The following is a 24,222-nucleotide window of genomic DNA, read 5'->3' on the forward strand; positions in this document are numbered from 1 at the left end:
CAAGGATTTTGAGAAAGGATTCTTCTCATGGTAGTGGGGTAGATTTTCAGATCATATTTTAACATATTATTATGAACAGACAGTGCTGTTTGTCCATTGTGTATGATACTGTAGTGAGAAAAGAAAAATTAGAATGGAAAAGTTGTTCCTATAGATGAAAGCTGTGACATTAGAGATACATATTAGAGATCCAAAATTTGAATGCTGGGAAACAAGCACAAAATGTTTGCTGTGGTAGAAGCATTGACACCACTTTATGCTGCCATCCTAACATCACCTCCTCAGGAGTTGTAGGATGTGAAATATTCATCTCATATGCGAGTATCATTGCAATTCTATCAGTCTTACAGTCAAAGTGGCTTCTATGGCCGGAATTCTTCAAGGTAGTTTAACCCGTTGAGGACGGACTGGTTTTGCCATACCATAACACATATTTCCCATAGACACAAGGTCTGCCCAAGTATCCTCAGGACTCGGCTTCAACGGGTTAGATTCTAGTCTATGACTTACACTTGTGTGCAATTTTGGTTATATAAACATGCATGACATAACAAGTTTGTCAATAAACATCAGTATGCAACTAGTATGCATACAGGGACACACATTTTGCGAGGTACGCCTGCGTAATCCACACTTGTTTTCGTCCACAGACTAAATTTGGACTATGGATTTGATTTAATGTTTGTTTGTGAATTTGGATCTGCATTGTATAAGCCTGGTGTTATACAAGTTCATGGCAAACACTGTACCTCCCCCACCGAGTCCACACGCAGTGTAGGCGTTTTTATCAGGTTGTCCTGTATGGCAAGAATTCATCTTGTCAAACATTTTGAACACTGCTTGATATCAACACTCTTGATACCTCTGTAGATACACAAAAAGTAAAAATGCTTTGTATCAATTCATCTACAAGTGTATGCAGTCAGTATGCATTCTATACATTCATTCCTCATTCATTCATTCATTCTTTCATTCATTCATTCATTCATTCATTCATTCATTCATTCATTCATTCATTCATTCATTCATTCATTCATTCATTCATTCATTCATTCATTCATACATTCATTCATACATATCCCTGTCCTTGATAAAGGTCCAGTTTACATTTGAGAGCAGTGATTTTAGAAATGTTCAAGATATCACATTTGATGCATATGTGTAGGTCTGTTGTATCACAAAACATCCTACCATATAAAATTTTCGCAATAAAGCCTAAAATATAAGGAGATATCAGTATTTTTCTCAATAAACCGTAACTGTAGATGGTTTAGTCTGGAAGCATTCTTATTATAACTATTGTTCACATTTTGTGTATTTAACAATACTTAACATCGATTATACTGATTCAAATTTTTACAGTGGTTGTTTCTATCCCTAACTCACATTTTAGAACTATTTTAAAGCACTAATGCTGGGGTTTTGTTTAATCTGCAAATGGTAAAATTATGCCTTTAATGTATTGATTTAGCTGTTATATTTGGGAGCTGGTCCATTCACTGCAGTAATTTTGTGTTTTGGCAAGGTTGTGGTCATCTATAAGGAGTGAAAAATGATTTCTGGTGCCAGTACCATGTCCCATCTGTGTAGCTGCTTTACCTTCTACTGTCCTGGTCTGCCTGATCATTTCTGTAGGCCATGACCATTGATTTAGCCTTTGATCTAGGTTTGACATGAAATGCTCACATATCTTCTTTTCTTCTTTTTTTTTCTGCAAGTTTGGCACTTTCTCTTTTTTTCCCCTGTTTTGTTCCCTTGCTCCTCTCTTTCTCTGTCACGCTCTGTTGTCATTTAAGTTTTTTTTTAATTATTTTTTTCTTTCTTTACAAGGGGCCACATATTATAAGCACAAACCTTTCATAGGCCTCTTCACATTTTTTTTTCAGAATATATGAGTTTGACTCTTGTTTGTTTTATTGATCAAAGACATGAAATTGATGATATTTTGCTTTTCTATGTTGTTCAAATGCTTGTCCAATGTCATTCATTGTTATATATTCTGTTGATAAAACAAATAAAGACAGTTTGCATTGAATTGAATCTGTATCCCAAAGGTGCCACAGATAACCTACATCAGAGGGATGGATGGTATAAATTATTTTTTTGGTCGGCAATGATGGATCAGAAAGAGAGTGCCAAAAAAAAAGAGAAAAAAAAGAAGAAGAAGATGAAGGAGAAGAAGAAGAAGAAGAAGAAGAAGAAGAAGAAGAATTAAGAGGTATGAGAGAAATAGATAAAGATAATGGCTTAAAGGATGTGAAATGGAGCCAAGTGTGATGTTACGAGCACTTCTTCATCTCCAAGAGTACTTAGGTTTCAGGATGTATGCAGCACTGCACTTCAGCTTTAAAAGCTTTAGTCCACTCCGCAGGAATTATCCATTTGTTTCCCATTCAGTGATGTCATTAGTAGTATGGACTAGTCCTAATTTAAAGCAATAAAAAAAAGCAGAATTAAAATGTTAAGAGGGCTATTGACACACATGGAATGGCTTGCGTAGTTGTAAAGAGATCCATTCAAGTTAAGGGTAGATCTTATTTTAAGACCTTAGGGAATGCACCTTAGCTTTTATTTTCCATGTATTTTTTCCTTGAACACCCAAATCTGTCCTAATTCAGTCCTTTTCTATGCCTTTGTTATCACACATGATTTTTTTTTCCTACCATGATGAGAAACTTTATTTTTAAAAAAAAGTAGAAATGTTTGACTTTTTCTGTCCAAGTTGTTGAAATTTGTATGAGAAGACTGATTTTTGGTAAGGTATTAGTTTTGAAAAGTGATGCTCTTTTTGCAAATGAAAATGAAATCTAAGAATCAATAGAGAAAAGTGAAGGATATGCAATCATATAAATATATATATATATATATATATATATATATATATATATATATATAATATTTTTTCGCTAGCAGAGGAAGGAAATGTAGAGAATGCAACACAGCAAATCTCATTTTCTTTGCTCATTTTTCCACTAATGATATTCATTTCTGGTCAGTTTCCCTCTGTTTGCGTTTGTTACATTACTTATTGTGGTACAAACACTTTTTGTGTGATTAGTAGGCCTACGTAAACCTGCTCTCAGTGTAGAGGGGGTAGAATTGACCTTTGGCTCAATATAATTTGAAATGCCCTCTGGAAACTGGAGTATTAATGGTAAATGAGGTACTTGGGAAAACAGTTCCTCCAAGCAAGTGCTTCAGAAATGTTTTGGCATTCTACGAAGGTTGTTATGACTTAAATCGCTAAACACTAAAAAATCCATGCCACTTTTGGAGAGAAACTAGAAATGCTTTTGGCCATGAAAGCCTCCAGATCTGAACAACACAAAATGATCGGTATTCAAATGGCCTTGCAGTCAAATGTTGAAGCCTGGGTTCTGTATACACCCCATATTTTGCTTTTTCTTGCTTTAGTTTGATATTGTATCATCTGCACGTACAGCGTAGAAGGGGGAGTCGAAGATGAGCTGACCGGGGCAAACACAACTTCCACCTTAGAGCCAATAGGCCATGTGACAGAACGGGAAACCCCGCAAATCAATCACTTACGAGCTTCAAATTGCGTGATTGGGTTCGCATTCTGTTCCCCCCTCTTTTTCTCTTTCTTTCTATTCTTTTGTTTTCGTTTTTGTTTTCAACTTTGCAGTCTAGTATCAGGGCTTACACGTTGTGCATTGTAGTGATTTGCTATTAAAGAAATGCTCGGCCAATGCTGTGCCCTACAGCACATCTACACAATACTTGTAGCAAGAATAATGCAATGTAAGATGTAAAGTTTGCACTGGTGTATTCAATCAGTATTCTGTATCATCACTGCTTTCATAGGAGATATTATATACCTCATTTCTAGAATCCTCTCATCTGATTGGTTAAAAGGGGAGTCATGAAAATAACTGTGCCCTATTTTTGAGTTACTGTCATCGCGGCCCGGGCACAGTAAGTGAATAGGTTTGGAGACAGTCGTGACCCCATACAAATAGAGCGCTCATAATACGCACCAATGATACGACTGCCGCGCATTCAATCAGCGTGCTGTAAAAGAGACTAGCAGACTGGTTGTTGGGAGACAATCGCAACCCCATATAATACACGTAACGTACACTGTACACATATAGATGATCACTGTACGCACCAATGACACGACCGCCGCGCTGTCGATAAGCATTGATTACGAGTGCTGTAAAAGAGACTAGAATCTATATTTTCGGAATCTATATTTTCGGTATATAAAACAAATGCCCGCTTGATATTCGGGGTACAGTTAAAATTATGTAGGCCCTCAGTGATGTGAAAACCATAACCATGCCCTCAGCTTCGCTTCGGGCATAGTTACGGTTTTCACATCACCTTGGGCCCATAATTTTAACTGTGCCCCTCATAGCAGTCATTATTTGTATACTATTTCTAGGATCTCAAAGTGATGGGAGATAAATATTAGTGCAATGCCATGATGTCATATATCATGTTATATATAAATACCAGTAATGATTTCTTATAAATTAGTCTTCATCATAAAAGTTGACAAAGTAACCCTTATTTCAAACCTCCTTCAATTTCTGGTATTTTAGACAAATTTATTTTCTGTTCGATCTTCATGTCAAATTCCAACTGATTGCAGATATTTGAGGGTTTTTTTTGTGTGTAATACTCTCTGATTTTTAAATCTGCTCAGACCTTTAGAATGACCTTTCTCTGTATAGATTTCACCATCTCACTCTCTACCTCTTGGGTGCTAATATATCTTCATTATGAATTTATCGATGATATTCACTCAAGCTTCACGAGGCGATAGTTGGTAGTTGCTGAGGGAATATTTCTGTCTGGCAGCTAGAGCGCCTTGATGACTCAAGTAAGGGAACGGCCTCCTCGAAACTCAAAATACGTCTGAAGGGAAAGAAAATTTATCGCCCTCCAGGTAGGCATTAATTACAATAAGTCAGACGGTGTACGTCCCGGCCTGTCCCGTCTTGTCCCAGGGAAAGTAGCTAACAGCGGGTTTTGTTTATTCTATCGTGCGGAAGGACTGCGTTTCGGCATACGGGCAGAGCGGTGCAACAACCTCCATCATGATTGAAGATGGGCCCAGGTGTCGTTCGAAGAGACAAGATTTAAAAAAAAAAGAAGAAGAGGAAGGATGGACGACATATGATGACGCAGGATGCATCGACTGTATTTCGGATGCTGCTACCGATTGGTCCTGAGTACCCCTTTTCTTGATTGACTGCCCTGAAGCAGTTCTAGCACTATGAATAAATCTTTTTTTTTTAAGGAATTGGTAATCAGGTTTAGTGAATGCAACAGGTTTGTATGACATGGGTGACCTTAGAAGGAGAAAGAAATCCTAGCCATTGTTATGATGTGCATTTCCTTTGAATATATGAAATTACACACCTCCAAAACTTGAGTATATTAGATAATGTCCAAGTTTTTATTTCTTTCTGAATATTGTAATTACTTGTGGGATGTGTTCAAAACAAGTGAGAGATTAGAATCACTGACCATGACAACATATGTATGGACATAATATAGAAGTAGACTTCAAAGATTTCATCTCTTCTCCAAGTAATGGATGTGATTATGGATTTTACCATTGAAAGATAGAATCAGGAGGAATTTGAGTGTTTACAGCCCGTATGAAACTTCAGTCTTCTCTGACAAAAAGCCAAAGAAATTAAAAAAAAAAACATTGTCAGAGGCAAGGTTTCTGTAGGCAAGCCTCTTGGCATGCATCATTGGCCAGATTTTGACCTTCAGCGAAGACAGCGAGGCGTTCACTTTGGACGGGCGTCGGTGGCCACTCGTGACCAACAGGTTGGTCAGGATGTCTCCGCAGAGATTTTGTGGTTTGCAGATCAGAGAAGGAATCTCACCGCAACAACAACAACAAAAGAAAAGAGAGCCAGTTTTACCACAAGAAAGCTTCGGTTGAGAACTAAGGATTACATTGTGTCCACGGACTTAGCATGAAGTCAACACTCTTGTCAGTTGTGCTGATACTTTCTCACCTATTTCTCTTTCTGTGCTTTGGTCTCTGATTGGCATGCATGCCTGAGTGCTTTCTTTACTGTTTAATTGCCAGTGAATAGAGATTAACTAATCTCCTTAATCCCTATTGTGCCACCATTGGCTTTTCTGATGGACTGAAGCAAGCTGCTACATCTGGATGGGCTTGCTATCCTCACAACTAGGTCAAGTTTGGTGGGATTATCAGCCGATGAAAAAGCTTTGCAAGTAAACCCGTTGGGGACGGGCTGATTTTGCTACAACATGCATTTCCCATAGACACTTGCCCGAGTATACTCGGTACGAGTATACTCGCCACTCGTCCTCAACGGGTTAAAGGGAAGCGCCTGGCATGTAAAGAGTTAACAAGATATTGACGTGGCAAAGACAGAACAAGCTCGATCACTTTGTGTCACCCAGGCGTGTCCAATTTAGCAACCTTTAAATCGAGCAAAGCAAAGACTCTCTATGAAATAGAAAAGTGATTTTGTGTAGGTAAAGTGTTGATCTTCCAATCAAATACCAGGGTGGGGATATTTGATAGTGACAAAAACCTTCTGAGCACTGGAATGATTATTTTGCACTAGGAGCATTTTGGCAGTATTATTTGGCATGTATTCTTGGAAATCTGATCTCAAAATTGTTCGAAAGCAAGGCCGTGTAGAAAAGAGGGGGCTAGAGATTGAATGTGTGCGAGAAATTAAAAAAAGAAAACATATGTGACCCGCTACAACAAAATGGTCCTAAAGTCGCGCACGGTCGAAGCCGTGAAAATCGAGTTTGAAGTCAGAGCATCAAAATTGGTCAAAACTTACGATTTTCTGAATTTGACATATTATTGGAGTCTGACATGTCTTCTGTCATCTGTCAAAATTTTGAAGCAAAATGAAGAAAGGAAAGACCAACAAATAGCGTTTTTCTGGGCCATGTTTTTTGGCGTTTCAACAAAGCAGAAACTGGTTCGAACATTTGGATTGAGCGCCACACATCAGGCTCCGCCCCTAACAATGACCAGAGTAATCTCATTGGTCAGTTTGCTGCTTGCCGCTTACCGAAGCGTGAAGCTCACACACTGCCCAGTCGACTGGTGCGTGCTGGCGGGGTGCGCTATGCCCAGCCGCTTCTCCTGGCATCCTGGTCACTGATTGGTCGGTGAGGAGACCGCCGACGCTGTGTTTGAATGAGCATTTCGGGGGTTGCTAGGGCTTACCTTCCATTGTCCGGAGGTGAATACTGGACTTGCGTGTCCCTTGATCGTAATTGCGTCGCAAGGAGAACTTTTAGGGCGCTTTTCTAGAAACAGTGATTTCCCAGACGTCTCGACATGCTCTCTTTTAAACATCGATATCTCCACAGCCGATTATTTTTGTAGGATGTGTTATATATCAATTTTAAGCAGAAAGATTAGGGAATTGTGTCATGTAATTTTCAAATAATCGACTTCGCCCGACTTTAGGATCATTTTGTTGTAGCGGGTCACATATTATTAGGGAAATGGAGTTCTTATTGAGATTTTTTAGACTTTTTCACGAGGCAACGGACATCCCAATTTGGAATTGTAAATCTTATCTGTGAGAAAAGACTACTATAGAAAATCACAGCATTGCTCTGTATGACTTACAGATACTGCATGAATTATAGTCATATGAGAGAGCGAGGAGTTAAGACAGCGTAACTCTTCAATCGATAGGTTTCTATCATTTTTTTTTTTTCCGTTTGAGTTTCTAAATTGATTATCTACTATCTATCTGGCATGATAGGTTTTCTCTGGATGTAAGAGGTAACCTCAGCTCCGTGGAATGAAGAGACTATTCATGATCATCTGATCTGTGCACTTGAATGCTGCAATGTGCATGATGATATGGAGCCGCTGCATTTCACGTACGATCATGAGTGTGCTCTGAAGCAATAGAGGAATGCTGTGCATGACGAGTTTTCGGAGGAAGTACGTCTAACATATGCTTCAAATGATGGATATATCGAGGGATTGATACAGTCAACCCACTGTATGACCTTTGAGATACTTGCTTTAAATTTGCTAAGTGTAAAATTGCATTTGAGTAAGGTATATATAGTGGATTGAGAGATCATGTGAATGCACTGTAATGTATTGCTCGTATGCTCTGTGTTGTTTCCTGTTACGGAATATGATTTTAGATTCTAATCCCTTTTTAATAGCAACTATGGGTTCTATGCAATGTTAACCCTCTATTTAATGATTGAGGCAGCAACTTGGAGAACGATGTGAATGCACGCGAGGCACGTGTTAGACTTATGGGCCTCGCCAGTGTTTGTGTCACTCTCCCGGGCACACAACTCTTTTTTTTCTTTGTTTTGTTTTGTTTTTGTTTTGCAACAGAATAAGGCAATATTGGATACGTAATTATGGAATGTGCATGTATTATCTATGAAGAATAAAGTGCAGAGTATAGTGAGACAGTGATGATATACAGGTGTAAACCAGCAGAGGAACTATATGTAATATATTTGCACAACTGCACCTTAAACAATATGATATTCAAATTTACACACATATTTCTGCGAAATCGTCAGCAGGTGTTTCAGTGACTTTCAATAGGGACGACCATGGGTGTTCCAGGTGCCACAGGGTTTTAGAAAAAGAAATGAAAAAGACTAAATTTACTTTCATTTTCAATATGGGGAGGGGGTTTGAAAAGAAGAGAGGAAAGGGGCTGAAATAAGGAGGATCTCTAAGGGGGAACAAGCAAGGTGGGGTGTATATAGCACCAAATATCTTCCAATAAGAGTATGGGGGATTTGAGGTCTATTTGTGGAGGTGCAATTTACAGCATTCCTTATATAAAATCTTGTGACGTAGAACTGCTATTGGTACGTATAACCTCCTGCAAATTTATTGCATTCCGTCGATTTATCAGCACGCATCTCTCTCTCGCTTTCCTTCTCCCGGCTCAATGGGGGTAAAGAAATGGCGGGGATTTGGAAGGGGAGGGTTTGCTGTGATATTGATTAGATTTGAGCTCACTCCTCGCGCCCATTTGACCAGATTGGTTGTGCCGTAGTCAAATTAGTGATGTCCTTGCAAATCACGCGTTTGTGGATATTAAACTGGCTTCCAAGAAGAATGGTAATTATCATCTACCTCATTTTTGGTTTTCTTCATTTCGTATTTTTTTTTGCAATATTATATGTAAGCAGCATTCTTGTTTCTGAAGAGGTTTACCAAGAAAGAGACTGGAATAGAGCTCTGATCATAGACAGTTCTGATCGTAGACAGATTGAAGACGTGTTTGGGACATCAAGTTTGTTGGGAGAGCGAGAGTAGATTAGTGTGTTTTGTGATTATCGTCGGTATTTCGTTTCATCTTGCAAGGATGTGTAATAGCGGAAGTAGGGATAATAATACCGATGTTCTTATTTTGACAGTGGCTGGATGATTTTTTTTTTTTTGGGGGGGGATGAGAAAACAATGATTAGTAAAGTTGCAATCATAAATGCTTTTATGGTTTACTCAGATTTTTAATGAGGAAGATGCTGTTAAGTATTCTGGCACGTGACATTGTGTGGATGAAATATAGGTTGCAGGTCCCGCTATGTCATTGTATTGGGCATCTATTCCTACTGCAAGGTTTATGACAAGTCATCTCTGCTTATTAGAGAGTAAAGCAGATTTGATTGTCACCTTTCTTGTAAACAGATGTGAACAGAATTGTCTGCATTTGTTTATCTTTTTTTTTGCATTGTGTAACTAGCACCAAAAGTGATTGTGCGTTCTTCCCAAAACCATCTCCAATTTTGTGCATTCCTGTGCAGTCACAAGAGCTAAGATAGCGTGCTGCTATTGCATGCACAACAAATGAGAAGAGTTTAATTAATATTTTTGAAATGTTGTTGTACAAGTGTATCTTCAGTAACTGTCATGTTGTTTTCTGTGTTTGATCCAAGTTAAATTGAAGGCAAAATATTTTTAAGAGTAGTAACTTCACATCTTCAGTAGATCAAATTAAGCTTGCCAAAGGAAAAAAAACTGGGGGGTGGGGATGTAACTCAACACTAAACTCTTCTTCGATTCCACAGTATTCTGTCTACCTATGAAAGAGCTTACAATTAGAGAGTGCATTAAGAGGACTATGTTATGTATGGTTATGGCCTCTCATCCGAGGAAATGGAACTCGCACACAGTTTATTTTCTTAAACTCTAGCATCCTACTTGGTACATCACTGGTCTGCCACTTGCATGTGGCAGGGAGGGTGAATGACATCATCTTCTGACTGTACTATGCCATTAATGTTTATCTGTCTCCATTAGAGATACTAATGACTGATATTTAGGTCATATACGTTTACATGTATGTATGTATACGTATATGTATATGTATATATGTATGTGTATGTATATATGTATATGTATATGTACAGTATATATGTATCCAAACACATATATTCATAGTTATGTACAAAATCAACAGTCCCTCAATGCAGCCACTTTCTAGCTATCCAATAGCAGTTAAAGACCATAGTAGTGCATTTTACTCTTTTTTTGTGTGTGTGAGGCAAACAGTGTTAGCCATTTCTGTGCAGCTCAGAGTGTTGGTTCGTGGACACCCGAAGTGCACGCTGAATGCCACAAGTTTTGTGTTGTCATATCATGCACCTGTTCACCTGCTGTGTGTTTAGCAATTGGTTTCTCATCACTGTTAATTCTGTGTATTTTTTGTTCATTTCTCTGTGACTCTACAGGAAGTTGAAGTTAGCCAGCAGAGGAAAACCTGCGAAGCACTCGAGAGAGAAGTCAATGAGGAGAGAAGAAAATCTAATCAGTTGGTGAGTAAAAAATCCTTTCATATTTAATCCTAATATGTAACCGTGCATCACAAAATGAACAAAAAGTCGCATGCACTGAACTGATTTTGTGTGAGGACTGAAAACAGGTGAAATGGGTCAACCTAGCCAATCTTGAAGTTTTCATATTTTCTGAAAGAGCAACTCTTCTTTTACATTACGCTGAAGTTTGAGATCATAAAACGAACAGGAAATAGTGTTTTTAACAGTTTTTCTTGAACACTCTTTTGTAGAATAGTGTGATTAGGTGTGTCTTATAGAGTCCCCTTTTCATTTCTTAAAAAACCCTGTGCACACTCTTTACTTTCAACTCTAATAACTTTTGAAAGAATGATGCTACTGCTTTGAAAGTTGGCATTAATCGTGAACATGATGTGTTAAAAAGCATGCTCAATTTCAGCTTAATCTGATAATTCCTTCATTGTTGTTGCTCCAGTGGTTAACATCCTGTTTTTGGTCCCATTCATCGCACAGCTAGCACTGCTTGGAAAAGATTTAACGCTTGAATAGACCCTGCACTTCAGAGCCTCTTTTCTCTAGTCACACTTTTCCAGAGTGTGTGCTTTCTTTCCAATATTCAGATAGATTAGGAGAGTCCATTTCAATTGAGTTATACATCAAGTTAAAGTCTGCTCTTTCAGAATCTGCTCTTAACTAAAAATCTATGTCTGGTGACTTTTTGTTGGTTTTGTGATGCAGGGTCACATATGTGCTTTTCTCTGTAAAATAAAAAAGTCCCATGAGTGTGTTTGTGGCCTGATAGTACAGATGAAGATGTTTAAAAAGTTTTTTTTCCTCTCCCCCCCCCCCCTTTTTTCTTAAAGATGATGGATGTTTGAGCATTTCCAAAGTATGGTGATGGGTCTCACACTGAAAGGTGATCATGACAGCTTAGACTGTAATTGGTGGCACAGACATTATTACACCAGTCTCCTCATCCTTTGGTGTAATGTAATGCATGAAGAAGTTTTAGGACGTACATCTTTCTACCTCTTGGGTGCCAAATGGGAAAAGAAGGATTTTTGACGCCAAACTGTCATGTTATTGATAGCAGCAGTAATGTGCCAGAGAAATGACTGTGGAATTTTCTTGGCCAGCTCGCCTCTAATGTGTGGGCTTATTACCTCATACTCGGTTACACGGTGGATTGCATCGAACGAGAGCCCATTGGTTCTCTGCGACTTGGTGTCAGGTGCACTCAAACTTGCCCTTGATGTTTGATCATGCACTCAAATGACAACTGTTAGCAATTAGGCATCTGCAGAGTAAGCTTCATTCCATTTTTGGGCTGGCACTCGGAGTGTACAGGCCTACGCTTCCTTTTTAAAGTGGGAACCCAAGCCTTCATAGAAAGGAGACACTCAAGTGTACATCTAAAAGTAGGTTGGATCATAACACAAAAATATGACGTTGCACCAGTGGTGTACTGCGTATCTGTGGTGTCCAATCTCCCTTATATTTTCTTGCCATACCCTAGCCTTATGAAAGGTTATTGCTTTCTGTGAAGAGTATGCACAAATTCATCATCTGTCTGGGGATCAGTTACCATACACCCTCAACTGAACTTGAATGCGGGAGAATATTCACTACTGTTAACAAGCACCTTTACACTCTACTCATTTAAACACTCCTATCAGTGGTATAGATACTCACCCCTCTTTTGTTTACTTTTATACTCTTTATTTTTCTTGTGCTGGTGAACCTTACCATTCTCACATAAGACTCCCCTACTGTAAAAGTGGAAATTTTTGCAGTACGAAAATTTCTTGCATTTCTTGTGATATAACACTAATGCAAACACACATGTATAAGCATGCAAATTTGTAATGCGCATTTTGAGTTACCTTTTACCATAGTGTGTGCTGCCAAAGGAATTTTTAAGGCTTTAGCAGCTGGGAGCTCGCTTGAAGTGCTCACTCAAATGTAATGATTGTCTGCAAAATTAAAAATAAACTTAAATGTTAACTTTATGGTACACAACGAAGCACGAAAAGTTATCGCACAAAAATTTCCACAAAATTTTAGCACATATCATGAAAAGGATATTTAGTGCTCTCATTTTTATTGCAATCCATTAGTCCATGCGCTCCCTTGGTTTCTGTCTTGGTATCTCTGTGCTTGTCGGTTTTTTATGTTCAGGCATTTACCCTGTCTATATTATACTTGCTGTTTGAATCTGGTGCTGATCGATTTCACTAGGCGTTTCATCATTATTTGTTATATACTTTTTACCACTTTCTCCGCATTCAAATAATTCAGATATAGAATTAGAATTCCCAGCAGTCGTAAAGGTTACCGTGACAGTTATGCATCCCACAGCAACTCCGTGTGTGGTCTTGGTGGGTTGGTGACTCTCTATATGAACAAACTCCAAGAGTATCTGTCAGAGCTCTTCAGATGAAGAAGCGCTCCTGTGCCCAGCCTTTGTGTATAGATGGGGTATCAGCTACGTATGGTGATCAAATTTGTTCCTAATCTCATTCTTTTTATCTGGTGATGGGAAAAAGCTAACACTGTCTGACAAGATAAAGTAATGTGGTTTCTCTCATATGTCCTGTTTGGCGGTCTCACGTCATATGATCAATGAGTCATCGCCTTTATGCGGCTGTCTCGTCCAAAGTTTGTTCAGCAGAAAAAAAGAAGAAGAGAAAAGCCAAAAATATCTGTCTGTCCCATAGAGTGTCCATCTATACACAGTGCAGAGTTCTTTGCAGATACCTGAACTTAAGCATGCGACCTTTAGCTTGCCGGCAGCTGGCAAAGTACAGTTCCTTGAATTCACATGCACGTACATTGCATGTAGGTTCTCTTTGCCCCACCCGGCATACTTTGATTTCGCATTCATTTTCCTGCCAGGCTCCCCGTTCCTACCTGTCTCTCCACCTTATATGATTAATTAGGCGCTAGACAAACACAACATTCCTAATGAAGACATGCTGGAATGCCCCGGGCGGGAGGAAAGCGCCAGGTTAATGCCGGCAAATGTCCCTAAGTAATTTGCTTTGTGTGGGACTAAGGGGTTTGGGTCTTCCCACTCTTCTTCAAGAGACAGCCATGCCAGCATGCATCAATCTTTGATTTTTTGCAACCCCCTTTTTTTTTTCTTGTCCAAAAGCAGCACCGTCTCTAGTACCTTCTGAATCATATTTCTTCTTCAGTGTGTCTGTAATCTCTTCCCCATATCCCTATCTCTCGCATTGTTCTTCCATCTGTCTTTCGCCCGTCCCGAAATAAATGTGAAAGGATTTGCGGTTACATTCCCCCAAGACGTGAAAGCCAATTTTCTAGTCGTGGATGTCGACATGTTCGAATACTTTCTGTTCTGTTGGGGTTGTTGTGTGTGTGTGTGTGTATGTTTCTCCATCGGGATTCATCAGGACATCTCGACAGAGTTTGTCCGGTAATTTATCAGTATTAGGGCGAGTGGAGACGGCGATCGCGCAGAGGCTTTTAATGCAATCACATCACTCAGGCTACGTATGTGGGGGATGTCATTTTCGATCTTTTGTACATTGATTTCCCCCCTCTCGGAACAAAGTCTGACTTTTGCCGAGCTCATACCCTCTTCGATCTGTTTCATGCAGATTGTCTTGTACCGCTTTCTCCTCGGCGCAAAATGCAAGCAGTGTAAGTGGTTCTGGATTTAGCGGGAGACATAGGGAGATTTGCGACACGTCATGCGAAAAATTTTTGTGTCCTTGAAGAATGAGGTAGTGCTGGGTATTCTTCCCTTTTTCCCCCTCAGAGTTTGAATTTAATATAAAAATTGTAAATCCTCCGTGTTGTGCATAGAGAGGAGTAACAGAGGAACTTACAGTGTTTCACCTGTGAAAGAAGTTATGAAAGTTATGACTCAGAGCAATGCAGTTTGAGCCTCTGTTAAAGGGATGCTTTACTCACTTTAATATACAGCAAAAATGAACACACAAATTATACAAATTTATGTCACTTGCCAGTTCTCGTGTTGGTAGCATGAGATTACTATGTATTCAGGAATTTACAATCTATCTACACTGTTTGCATTAACTCTCTTTTGTGTTTGTCTTTGCTTTCATTTACTAGATGTACACCACATTGAAAGTATTAGGGCTGTAGTTCTTGACAATTTTACCAGCATGAATATATACTCTTTAGTGGTGGATTTTATATACAGTATGTGTAATGCTTTAAATGAACTAGTGTAGTGTCTCTATGGATTAATGAAACATGAAATGTAATTCTCTGTATATAGTTGCGTGGACCTAGCTTATAGAAGATTTTTAAGTGCTATTTTGTTGTGCATATTATGAAAAGTTTCCCCTCAGAATATCCAAATTCTATGTGCTAGGAATGTGCTATCCATCTCCCTGCACTCCGGATTTGATTTTTTTTTTCTCTTGTGGCAGGACTCCTCTTTCTCAGCTTCCTGCTACCCACGATTCAGCTTCCATAATCAGTTTAGATCCCGTCCGAAACTCGACACCGGCACCCCCAAACGGCGGCGACCGGCCAAATATTAGCACTTCGGCATCTTGTCGCGCACTGCGAAGGTGACAGTGGTTTATTGGTATGTCGCGCACCAGGTGTTGTTGCCGCTTGTGTTTATCTGACGTGCTTCGTCGTCGTCCATCTTCCCCCGACCCCACCCCGGCTTCCCCTCCCTCTGTCCTTTTCCCCTGAGCACGCAAGACTTGGAGGCGATGAAACGCGAGCCAGCGAGGTCGCGACCCTTCCCGTGGTCGGCTGGTCGGCTATGTTTCTCGCCAGTTCAGCACATAGATCCCTCTTTTTTTGCCTTTTTTGCACTTGCAACGAGTGGAGTGGCGGGGCGCATTGATTTCAGCTAAAAGCTAGGGGGTTTACAGCCTCCTATTGAATGTCACTCCCTAGCTCATAAACACCAACCCAGTTGGCAAGACCTGAAAAATGAAAAGCGGGGGAAAAAGATAAAGTGACTAAAACAGGAGAAGAAGAAGAACATGGAGGAGGTAGGAAAGGGGAAAAAAGTGGCACTAATAACAAAATAAATTGCCTTGTAATTTAAACATGGAACAATTTGGATTGAATTTCATCCCGGGTGGTAATTTGACTGTACTGGCTGAGAGCCCGGAATCCCATCCCCACCCCCCTCCCATCCCCTTTGCCTGTAGTGTCAGATCAAATGATGCTGAAATGAATAAACTATCCTAGTGGAGGCTGGTGTCTGCAAAATGGTACCCCTCGTGAACTAGGGGCTGGGTGGGTAACTCCAGGTTATTGATGTTTGGCATTCTGTACTGCATCATTATTCTGTTTTTAGCTTTATGACTGATTTGCTGTATGATAGAGGGAAATCAATTGCTCCTTTGCAACACCAGCCCCCCCCCCCCCCCCCAGCCTATTACTTAGAAAAAAGCATTAACCCTTTGAAGATGAGTCCCGAGAATACTAGGGCAGGTGTCTATGGGAAATGCGTGTTATAGCAAAATCAGTCCGTCCTCAATGGGTTAAAGACGCTTCTATGACATTGTTATGATGCAATGTCAAAATTGTCAAACATTGCTTACTGAGCTACTGTATATGATGATGTTGGTAATACAAAAACAAAAATATTCCTACATGCAAAAGTTTATCATTAAGAGCATTATGCTCTCATTGTCAAGAGATCTATGAGCAGCTATTGCCATGCTAATGGGGGGGGGGGGGGAGTCCACTATATGATTCATTCTAATGCCGATATCATGGAAATATTAGCATTGTAAATGATGCCACTTATGGATTTTTATCTTTGGAAGCATGCAGAATCTAGGGTTTGTATCATCTATCATCCGTAACCCTCATTTTTACACATTTTCAAATCCTTTACTATGTACCTGGGTACTATCAGAGACTTGGGTAGCGTGTATGACAATGCTGGTCAGTGATTTCTCACTGGAAACACAGTTAAAGGAGTGCTTTTAATACTTCCATATCAGAGCTAGCCAGTGTATCACTAGGTGCGGTCAGACTGGCAAAAGATCGAGAAGTTTAAGATCGCGAAGTCTTCACGATCTTTTGTCATCCATTCACACTGGCAAAAAATCAAGAAGTTTGGTGGGGGTGGCATAGGAGGAAATACCCCGAGTTGGAGTGGGAAGTTTTGCGAGAAGTTTTGCGAGAAGTTTTGCGGGAAGTTAGCGGTAACACGGGCAAAACTTCGAGATTTTAAAGATCACGATCTTAAACTTCTTGATCTTTTGCAAATCTGGTCGCGCCTACTGTGGCATGGTATCATCAGTTTACTACAGTTATGATGACAAAATTCTTCAATGAGTCAAAAATCTGCTGTTAATTGCAGACAGCTTTCAGTACTGAGTTCTCAAGTTTCATCATAATCATACATTTAAAAGCCATTTGAATTTTTTTAATTACCTGATTGACCCTGTCAGTGGAATTCATGGGTTGTTTGATCTCATTCGGTATAAACATCAGCTCGGGAGAGACTATACGTTGTATATTTAAACTGATGAAGCCAATGCTTGGATACGAACTGAAGGTGGCGTGTACAGTTTCGTACATTAATGTTAGGCAAAAGATACAGCAATCCTGCTATTATGAGTGCAAAATGACATATTATATCTGAGTGTTTGTTTTCAGAGGGTATCTCCAACTAATTGCAAATATTAGGTGGCAATAACCATTCAGGTAGTGCTCTATCATTTCAGCCTTCTTCAAAGGACGTGTGTGAGAGTCTGTTTGTTCTGTTTAATTCCAACTGCTGCATTTATTACATTCTTCCACTCGTTGAACAATCTCCTGCGCAAATTATGTAGATACTAGCCTCGTTCCATTGAGGAGTAACTTGTGCACACGCACGTTTACAAAGAAAGAGAATTCCCCCTAGCAGTGGTGGCCAATCATAGAGGTTTCGGTGAGAACTATTCCTACGGGAGCGGCCTTCCCCCGGCCAGTCAGAGCCGAACCGAGCTACTACTGCATATCACTGCCAATTTAAGTCATGCGCACGATTTAGCGCGCGAGGGCGGCAGATCAAAGGAGCCGTCACATCCTGTTGAAGAGCAAAGGCGGAATTTCCCCACCCCACCCCTCTACCCCTTCCCCCCACATACACACACATTCACTCACACCCGACCACCTTCAACAATTGCCACGACTTGTACAGAAAAGAATTACCGCCAAAAGGTAGCTAATGGACTTATAATCTAATAGTGAGCGTCGCATTCAAGGTAGAGGGACCGCGATGGAATAAACTGCTCCCTTGCATTACATCCATCTCGCTTCTCTTCTCATTTATTTGATTCACTCAAATACACAGCAGTGTACAGACAATGGAAAAAGCAATAGCTCCCCCCCCCCACTTTCGTCTTCTTCTCCCAACCCCTCGCCCGCCATCCACGCACCAGGTTGTCCTTTTGCCGGAGAGAGAGAGTCGTCTTCAAGAATCAACTCGTTTCCGCCTGCTTGACTTCCCCGCATTTGCAGGATGCAAATATTTTCTTCTAAGTTTGGTTATGAAACTGCCATGAATGTAATTTCCTAAAGGAAGCAAAAAAAAAAAAGAGGAAAAAATTATGGTTGATTCTCAAGGGACAACCATTCACTCGCTCACTCGACAAATGAAATGCCATAGAGTAAGTCCAGATGCATTCCAGTCGAGCCCATACAGTGCGTCAGAAAGTACAAGGCAAGGAACATCATAATGACGACCAGACAGAATGGGAGAGACACAGATTTACATCATCTTGGTGTTCTATGCTCGATATCAATTGTGCCTTCAGCAGTCGACTCTGAATGTACTGTACCTCTTTATTCCAATCCTATATCTTGTAACCTGTAACCTTCAACATCAATGATGTAATTTCACTACCACATCCATGTAATATATATTTCCATAAAGCAAGTGAATGTACTCTGTATGCTTTGCTATGAAATATTCCCCCCCCCCCCCCCCCCCCCACCCCCCCCCCCCCCCCCCCCGGTCATAATTATCTTTTTCTTCCTGCTCCTGAGTATAGGATCAATCTCAGAAGAATTTATGGAGATGATGATGGGATGATAGAAAGTAAAAGCATGAGGAAATTCTTTCTGAAGTGACACAAAAAAGAGATTAGATTGAAAGTGATGGATCAAACTACCTTTTATCAAATAAAGGCGAGGTACATGTACTTACATTTCATATTTATTGCCAGTTTACTTCTGCATAGCATCAATAAGCCAGGTTATGTTACTTTAGACACCTCTTTCTATAAACATATTGGAGCATACTGTAGCATATCTGCCAGCTCTCCCTAATTTATGAGAAGCCCCGTATTGACATTGAGGTCAGAACGGTTTCCTTTTAGGAGTGGTATAGTTTTGGTGGAGATAAGGATTCAGGTTTTTATTTTTTGCAAGATACTTAAGAAACCACTTATATGAAATATCAAAGAGCATACGATTCTTAAAGGAAATCAAAGTTTATTTGATGAAAATTGGTTTTGAAATGGCTGAGATATCCAAAAATAAAGCGAAACAAAGTGGTCCTTATAAAAGGTGGGTCCCACCTTCTATTCGGATCTCTTTGTTTCTGGATATCTTGGCCGTTTCAAACCAATTTTCATCAAATAAACTTGATTTCCTTTTAGAATTGTATGCTCTTTGATATTTCATAGTATCTTGCAAAAAATCAAAACCTGATTCCCACCTCAACCAAAACTATACCACCCCTTTAAAGAGGCCCCAGTCTCCGTACTAGCATGTGTTGACTTAATGTGTTGCTAAAACTAATGCAAACTTACATTAACATGAGTTTTTGTCAATGCTTATGGGGAACATGTTTATGTTGTTTGTGAGGCTGGTCACACACACAGTTCTGGGACATTTGTGACTACAGAAGCAATGTCAAGTTCGTGTGTCCTTGAAAACATGAAAACAGTTTGCTTTGTTGAGTCAAACAGACTGCATAAGGCTGATTTAGAGTCTCCTAGATTTTCATGTTCGGCAGTAGCGGAGAGGGATTGCAATTTGGACGGGGCCAAATGAGTCTGCATTTTGGGGGATAATGATACATTATCCATGTAGTTATGGGGTAGGGGGGACATTAGGCCTGAAACGTAATGGATGCTTTTGAGTGAAGGCTGTTTCTCATGCTGCCATCTTGATGAGCCCTTGACTATGCTTGTGTATAGATAACAGTGTAGACAGCCCTTAATGTTCCCTCTCTATCATGTCCAAAGCCATGATACAGATCCGATGTATTTGTTGGGGGGGGGGATGGGGGGAGAAGCCTCTCGAAATGATGTTGTGGTAACCCTTCTAGATATTGTACAGCTCTGCTCCTATGGCTTGCCCACTGTTCCTGGCAGAACTAACCAAAGAAATAGTATTGTCCCCCACCCTTTTGGGGAGTGTATATTTTTTGAAAGAATGGAACCGCACACATACACACACCCGTATACACACACATACACACTTATGGACACATAGTCACACATGTAAATAGAAAGATAGATCTTTTGATGGGCTGGTGGACAAATTGATAAATAGATGTAGATACAGATAGACATTCATACACAAAACACATCTACATCTTCATATAAAGCATCTCCATATATGCATTATGGATCTGCCGATGCCACTTCGGAATTGTGACAAGCTGGATACCTTCACATTGGAACTGAAGACCTATGTTTTCCAGCAACTTTGTGAATGATGTGTGACACATCGTTGGAGCCTGGCACCTTTGAATGCTTCTACAGATAAACGGCGCTATATAGATGTTGTTTCATCATCATTATCATCATTATCATCATCATCATCATCATCATTATCATCATCTGTTCAGGTTCTTTTAACCTGTTGAGGACGCGCTGATTTTGCTGTAGCATGCATTCTCATACAGTAGGCTGCGTTTATCTAACTTGAGAGAGAGAATCACGTTTCAAAACGCGTTTGGAACGGTGTTTGCAAACGTGGTTTGAAACGCGATACTCGGGGAGCCGCGTTTATCTAACCATTATACAATCGCGATTCGAGTGGTGTCACTGCGCGGCTGCTTTGCGCCGTTTGACCCGGGAAGTAAAGGTCAACTGCATACCACCAAACATGCCTCCTCAGTCACACACAAATAATGGGTAGAGAGCACAACCGGAAACAGCTGGGATTTGACCTCGAGATATGAACACATTTCAAAACGGCATTGCGCTTATCCAGTCACAGAACAGCGATCGTGGTCTCAAACGTGTTTCAAAACGCCCTTTGGAAGGCGTTTCAAAACGGCGTTTCTAACCCCTGAAAATGCCTCAAACGCGTTTAGGATCGTGATTCTGCCTCAGAAATTCTTTAGATAATTTAACGCAGCCATAGACACCTACATGTAAGTGCTATGGTAATAACTAAGTCTGGCAGGAAAATTGTCGGGGAAGGTTGAGGGGACTGGCAAGGTACACCCTACGCCTCGTTGGCTTGTCCATGATTGCATGATTCTCCTTTGTAAAGTATGATGTGTATCGATTAAACTGAGATGCTAATTGATCTTCACTTTGCCAAATGAGTACCAAAAACTCTGGGCATATGGGCACGTGCAGTGCATGGTGTCAGCCAAGCCAGCTTTATGAGAGGTATCCTTCACTGATGAAGATTAACGTGCATTATGCCGAGCTCCGTTTATACTGGGAGGATTTTATTACCATCGTTGTTAGTTTGAGCATGCCGATTACCCCTCTGCTGATGCAGATACTACCCATCTGCTGAGGCAGATTTCAGAGTTATTGCCACCAATAATTTCTACTTTTTTCCAGCCCCCCATCCCCACTAGGTCTCTCAGTTGTGTACTCTAGGCAGGTTCCTTTTGCCCAAGGAACAAAATATTTCATTCACATGACGTTCCGAGTCTTATAGATTAGCTCAAAGTTTTGAATTTTGATGATTAGCTCACATTTTAGCATCCACTAAGACTCAGTGGAAAGTTAGCAATCTGAAAATTAGTCAGTGATTAGAACCACAAGATTTCTTGAAGTTTACGCTCTATCCACAAGATGCGGGGGGGGGGGGGGGGGGAGGGGTCCCCCACTCATAGTTTAGCATCGTGTGGACACAAAAATCAAACTCAAAAGTTACGGTGATCTCTCCATGAACCCCATTCCCCCTTCATTAGCTCTCAGGTGAATCTCCCGTGCATACTGTGCGCTATCATATTGTCACACATTTTCGCGTTTATCACTAGCGCTGCGTGTAAGTATTTCTTCTGGTTCTGCCGTTTGATCATTGAGCGGGGGCTGTCCTCGAAAGTTCAGTTGTAAAGATTAAGTTTTTGTGTGGATGCGCATTATAGTTTAAAACTACAAGCTAATCAATGAAGTTTTAAACTTTGAAGATTACAAACATCGTTTGAACCCAAGGAATAATTTTTCTGGTATTGCATCACAATTTGCCATGCGTTTTGTTTGTAATATATGTGACTGCTCCAAAAATGTTTCTTTTTGTGTGTGTGTGTGTGTGCAGCAGGTTTTTCACATCTAGGACTGTACAGAACTTTGTTTGAAGTATTTTCCCAGTAATCAAAGCTGCTAATCAAATTTGAGAAGTAAAATTATTCCCTGGAACTTAATTATTGTCTCCTCATCTCTTGAGTGGTAATTTGTTTTTTGTTTTTTGCCAAAGATGTTCTGTTTTTGCTGGCGGCATTGGTTTGTTTGTCTGTTTGTTTGCAAAATACAATGTAAATCAAAAATTTATGCACGGACTTGAATGAAATTTTTTTTTAGGGTGAAAGTTGATACAAAGGAGCAGATTAGTAAAGTTTGGTATTAATGTGGATCACTGTCATTGAATCCAGGATTTTTTGTTTTATTATTTTTTAAAGGATTCTTCATTATTGGGAAATGGGACCTTTTTTAGCATATAAGTGAAAATGATCTGCATGGCAGAGGTTTGTGCTGTCTGAGTGTTTTTTTTTTTTGTTTCTCTCTTTTTATTAAAGATACACCTATTTACTTTCATTAGTTGTGAGTTTGTTTTGAATTTTTTAACAGTTGAATTATTCAAGCAGTATGGGATAAGTCATCCTGGTTATTTAAGGTAACGCTTCATCCACTCTGAGTGACTGAAAGCTATTTCTATGGAAATTGAAATGTTGAGATATTATGTTCAAATTAGACAAATATATAAAGCAATAAAAATCTGAAGAAAGTGCTTGTAAGTACCGCTTAACCACAGGCAATGCTTGTAATATTTCAAAAGGGCATCAGGTTTAATCAAGAGTTCTGGAAGAAGAAGAAGAAGCAGAAATGAATGTCGGCAAATAGAGATCTTGTCAAATCTCTTCTAAAATTGGATTTGAGTTCTGGGCAGCGTTCTAGGAAGAAGAGTAATAGATGCAAATGCTTCTTTTTGGCATGCTTTGCCAGAGTTTAATTGAAATGAGAGGTGAATCCTAGACAGACACTAATTTTAGACGTTGCCCTTTTGCCCATAAGAAGACAAATTTCAGGTAACCTTTGCGTATGTGTGTCAAACAGGCAAAAATATCAGACGGCGCACGACTGTATTCGGATTGCACGTTGAAAACTCAACATGCCCGACGGCAAAAGAAGAACTTGGGAAGAAAAAAAGAAGAAGAGGATGGCATTGCAGTGTGCATAGCAAATGATTTGTTGAAGCCAAAAGTGGGAGATTCTGCTCGTGAATGTATCACGCCAGTTGCTCCTTGAATCTTGAATCTTTGTGTATGCATGTCTGGTTGAGAAATCCTTGTTTTAGGTTTGGCAATTTGGTGCGTGGATGGAGCCTAGTTCAAATGCAGCACTCACGTTATCACCATACTTTGTACTTTAATGCACCATATACTGCAAGCTCCATGTATCTGTAAGGAATAGCCCAGCATGTTTTACTTCCTATCTCGTAATGCTGTGTGCTGTTAATTATCAATCGGTCGACACTTGCATTATGCATTCGTGTGTGTATTTTGAGGAAGATACTGCAAATCGTAAAAAAAGTGAGTCACGCGTTGGGGACAGGCACATGATAGAATGGAAGTAACAGTAGCGGTCATTTTTTTTTTAATCGCTTGGGGGAGTTGTGAAATGTTTCTACATGTACTGGACACACCCAAGCATTCAAGTGCTTGAGTTCCGATTATACCATATTGATAAACTCGATGCTCTTATCATACTCCATGCAATAGTTTTATTTCTTTGCAGACATCAGAAGAAACAAACACTGATTTTGATTAAGAATGCTGTTATTTCTCACCACCAAAGCAGTCATGCTCGTGAATGCAAAATTTGACCAATGCCATTTCAGTGTTTTATTTTGTTTTGTTTTTTGCATGGCAGTTGTTGTATTAGCTTTTATGAAATAAAATGCAATAAAAGGAGTTATTTGTTTGTTGTTTTTTAAAAAAGCTGGGCTTTACCTTCAAAAGGATTTAGCTGGAAATGAAAAGACCATGGGAAATGCAAA

At 39.8% G+C, this 24,222-nt stretch overlaps 1 protein-coding gene across 1 annotated transcript in view; it reads left to right on the plus strand.

Moving 5' to 3' along the window:
- The window catches only part of LOC139740081 (RIMS-binding protein 2-like), a 132,074-nt gene that overhangs the window by 13,622 nt on the left and 94,230 nt on the right, over positions 1-24,222 (plus strand). Inside the window, exon 2 of the mRNA XM_071650671.1 lies at positions 10,723-10,806. Coding sequence (XP_071506772.1) covers positions 10,723-10,806 — 84 coding nt within the window. The remainder of the gene's footprint in view (positions 1-10,722; positions 10,807-24,222) is intronic.

This window comes from Diadema antillarum, unplaced genomic scaffold (genome assembly GCF_040938485.1).
Source record: "Diadema antillarum isolate AM-2024a unplaced genomic scaffold, OU_Dant_1.0 seq00000833_RagTag, whole genome shotgun sequence".
NCBI lineage: Eukaryota > Metazoa > Echinodermata > Echinoidea > Diadematoida > Diadematidae > Diadema > Diadema antillarum.